The following is a 4,470-nucleotide window of genomic DNA, read 5'->3' as shown; positions in this document are numbered from 1 at the left end:
TGAATGCTTTTACATCTCAAGTCAATTCAGAAAGAGAGACAACCGGAGACTTTTTCCTGTAACAGCAGTATAGGTGGCATGTTTAATCAGTTGAAATACAGCATCAGAAGACAGTTCACAAGTGTTAAAAAGGTAAGTTAGATGAGGTCTCACATTTCACCAACAGCCTTGGGATAAACAAATACTAAAAACAGACTGTGATGACAGTTTACATCCTCAGCAAAAGGAGTAGTTTTATGATTTACAGTCATGTATTCTTAAGGAACCATATTTCATTTTTGGAACAAAGGAACAGGAGTAGGCCATTCAGCCCCTCAAGCCTGTAATTCAGAGACAGCAAATCCAAACTTACAATTCATAGCTATGAATGAATAATATCCAGTACTCCCTTTGAAGGACAGTTAATTTGAACTGGATATGCATGATAACAAGCCCAGAGTTCTGAAGACACTAGTCTTTCAAATGGTATTTAGGAAGTATTTTAAAAGGAACAAATGACATTTGACATCTTGATGTTTTAACTGTTAAGGATCCACATGTATTTTTGAAAGATTTAATATAGAACTAACTTAAACGACATTGAGATTTAAATCAATGCATTATTTCCACCCTAAATAAAAGTAGTCAGAGACACAGTAAAGAGAACACCACGAAGAAATTACTGAAATTTTGTCACAGATGTACAGAAAATGTGTATTGTCATCTTTGAAGAAAAGAAATGATGAAGAATGGTGTCATTATACTTGAGAACAGGAATAACTAAAAGTTTCATAGCAATATCACATACTCAGTTTAGAACAAACTATTTGGATATTATTAAGCACACTGCAAAGGGAAAAAAAGGAAGATGATTTTATTTTTGCTTATTTATATCCCAACATGCTGAAATTATGCTTGCAGTGATGTTATAGAAACAAAATACAGCTTTGTGATTTTGGTAAACTTTCTGAATATTTTATTTAATGTAAACTTTCCCAAAAACAAAAAGTACCACTTGAAACACAAAAAATTGCACAATGTTCAAAACAAGAAGCTGAATATTTGTATCCTTGAGAAGCAAGGCCGTATAAAGCTACAGAGCTACAACCTTGGAGATGATTATTCAAATAAAGAGTTAAAAGGGTCAAGAGAATACCAAACATTTCACATCCAAGAACTTGACATACATAAAAAAAAGTCTTTCAAGCTCAAGTTGAATTATTTTTAAATTTGCATTAAACAACAGCTTTAATGATTCCCAAAATTATCAAAGTAGATACTGCAAACATTATTTCTCACTCAATGCTTTCTGGTCACCAATACTGTCTATCTAGAGCATTCACAGAGAGATGAGATTTATATTTGTTTACCTATTAGGCCATAGAAAACAATACCAATGAATAAGATAGATACCTCTTCCAGGAATGTCAAAAGTCAGCAATTTAGTTGGTGCATACATATCTTGCAACCCAGTGAAGAACTAGTAAACATTTCAAATTACCAAAAAATGGTCAATCTTGATATTCAAATCCATGTGCTATCATCAGTTTGAAAACCAGAAATATAATGGGTTGGTTCAAACTGTTGCTATTTTGACCTGCTGAGGTATGTGAAACTTTGAATTGTATACTTGATTCCTTCACTCAGGCAGACAACAGGTTTATATCCTAGATCTTTCTTTGCCCTTTCACAGCTGTAATAGTGGAATGTTCCAGCCAATGCTACCCGCATGGGAGTGAATGTAGGTTTAATGGTCACAATTGGCTTTAATAGCAACACCAAAATTGAGAGAAAAAAGGCTAAGTAATAAGCCAGCAGGTATGGAATGTGATACTTTGGAGGATCATAATTTAGTCCAACTAAAATTTCAGACAAGAATGTCCAAAAGGGAATTGGTTCATCATTTGTGATATGATAAGCCTATTGGAATTAAAAAAGAAAGAAAGTTAATGTACTACTTATATTTCAAAACAACAGTTCTTTCAAACTAACTTCACACAATATAACAATAATTTTGTTCAATGGCAACATGGATTATGTCAGAATTCACAAGACACCAGGTTATAGTAAAATAGGTTTATTTGAAAACACAAGCTTTCAGAGTCTTACTCCTTCTTCAGGTGTTAGTGAGAGAGGTAGTATCAGACTCAGAATTTATCAGTAAAAGATCAAAGGGTCACACCACTGATGAGGATGTACTAAACAAATGTAAGATGCTGTTAAATCTTTAATCAGTTAGAGGGTTTTAATCGATAAAGATGTACATGTAAATCCACAAATTCCTTTTGAGTCCCTGTTCTGTGAGAACTAAAGGTTTTATCAGTGTAAAAAAAAAGTGACATTTTATATCAGACAAAGTATGTTAAGTGTAATGCCTTGTTTAGGATCTGTTTGTGTTTTGGTTTGGAGTTGGACTGGTTTCATTTCTAAAGTAGGAATTTATAAAATGCCCAGTTGACTGACTGTCCATACATTGTGTGTTTTTTGAAGAAAATAGCATGTATCTGCAAATACAAATTCACTCGTTGATTTACGTGTGCGTGCATTAACGTGTGTGTGTAAGAGGGAAAGACAGAGAGCGCGAGAGCGAGAGCGAGTATGTGTTGGGGGGGGAAGAGAAAGAGAGAGAGAGAGGGTGGGGGACGGAGTGGGATTGTGTGACAGAGATGGAACTGGTTGTATAAAGATAAAAGAAAATAAAATGGGCAACATAGGAGGACTATAATGTTAATTTTAGGAAAACATGAACATGCAGTTAATTGGATGGCAGCACTCTTGATTATGTTTGAAGGTGTATCACAAAACCCACAACAGACTACAACATGATCTGGATGATACCAATGGAGCATTCCATGGTCAAAGGCATCACCTTTTGAATGAAATATTAAAGAGCAGTCCTGTCTGCTGTCCAGGTGGATGTAAAAGCTCTCATGACATTATTTTGTCAAAAGGATAGGTGCATAAGTAAAGGCTATCTCCTTTGTATATATGGTCATGAATTGCTAACATTTATTGAGGTATTTGGACTATAATACATGTATTAATATTGATAGTGATAATTTCACTCTGATGCACTAAGTAATCTTTTGGTGGTCTCCAGGAATGGCTTGAGCTGGGGTCTGAATGCAGCTGTGTTACAGCTTTGTACAGGATTAATTCCAAATGAGGAAAGATATGAAGGCATTAGTCAGGATGCAAAAATGATTCATAAGAATGGTTCCAAGGATGAGAAAGAGGAACTTCAGTTACAAGGACAGATTGACAAAGTTGGGTCTATTCTCCATGAAGTAGAGGTTTTTTCTAATCAACCTGTTCAGACATGTTATGACACACCGCTACAGCAGGCAGACTTTGAACCAGGAGACCTGTGTTCATGGTGGGTCATTACCACTGGACCACAGGAGCCCCTACCTCCTTGGAGTAGGGACGATTACAGTACATTTCATACGGGTGTTGAAAATGGAGTGGTCTAGACAGATTATTTAGGGAGAAACTGTTCTGACTGACAGAAGGATCAAAAACCAAGGGACACTGATTTAAAGTCACTCAGGAGAATAATTGGCAACATGAAGTAAAACTCTTTCTTAACAAAAAAGGAATGACAACTCGATAAAATTTGGAATTACCCAAGAATGTGGTGAAAGATGATTTAAGTGAGGCTATCAATAGAGAATTTGACAATTATCTGAGGAAAAAGAAAATCTACAGCGCTTTAGAGGAAAGGAGGGCAAAGTACGACTCAGGGAGTTGTTCTTGCAGAGAGCCAGCATGAATAGAAGACCAAGTTCTTTTTTTCTGATATTGTTTATTCAGGGGACGTGGGCTTCACAATTTATTCCCAACCTTTATTGCCATTCAAAGAATGATGGTGAGCTGCCTTCTTGAATTGGTGCAGCCCAGTTGATGTAGATAAAGGTGGTTGAAAAGGCAAACAAGATGATACTCGCTACTGGTCAGCTCAAATTTAGAAACTACCTACATCTTGGTGCATTTGAGTATGGATTGCTTCGTTATTAGTGGCAGTGCTGCCGAGCCACTGGTGGTGAAGTCCACTGAAGTCACCGACCAGAGTACATTCTGTGCCTTTGCCACCATTTCTTCCTCCAAGTGGCTGTCAACATGGCGAAGTATGGATTCATCAGCAGGCGGGTGGCATGTGGTAATCAACAAGAGGTTTCATGGCTCTTGTTTCACCTGATGCCATGAAACGTCATATGCTCCAGGGTTAATATTCAGCACTTCCAAGGCAACTCCTTCCTGAAAATATACTATTGGTGCTCCTGCTGGTGAGACAGAACAGATCCAGGGAGGGACATGATGTTGTCTGGGACATAGTCAAACCTATGGAATTATACCTAACAAAGTCAGGCTGTTGCTTGAGGCAGCTCTCCCAGTTTTGGTTACAGAAGATTTGTCATGTTTAATTACTTTTTTTTGAGCAAAAACAAAGTTGCTGGAAAAGCTCAGCAGGTCCGGCAGCATCTGTGGAGG

General features: G+C 37.0%; 1 protein-coding gene across 2 annotated transcripts in view; it reads right to left on the bottom strand.

Moving 5' to 3' along the window:
• Positions 1–929: 929 nt before the first annotated feature.
• Positions 930–4,470, bottom strand: part of nsdhl (NAD(P) dependent steroid dehydrogenase-like) — a 10,622-nt gene continuing 7,081 nt past the window's right edge. Inside the window, exon 7 of one of the 2 annotated variants that reach the window (XM_020517514.2) lies at positions 930–1,899. In XM_020517514.2, coding sequence (XP_020373103.2) covers positions 1,567–1,899 — 333 coding nt within the window. In that variant the 3' untranslated portion in view covers positions 930–1,566. Of the gene's footprint in view, positions 1,900–2,125; positions 4,263–4,470 lie in introns of those variants that run through there. The other variant, XM_048605474.1, reaches the window with a different exon arrangement.

The sequence above is a fragment of the Rhincodon typus genome, chromosome 14 (genome assembly GCF_021869965.1).
Source record: "Rhincodon typus isolate 14 chromosome 14, sRhiTyp1.1, whole genome shotgun sequence".
Lineage (NCBI taxonomy): Eukaryota > Metazoa > Chordata > Chondrichthyes > Orectolobiformes > Rhincodontidae > Rhincodon > Rhincodon typus.
The sequence above is the reverse complement of the archived record's forward strand: the minus strand, read 5'-3'. Positions and strand labels throughout refer to the sequence as shown.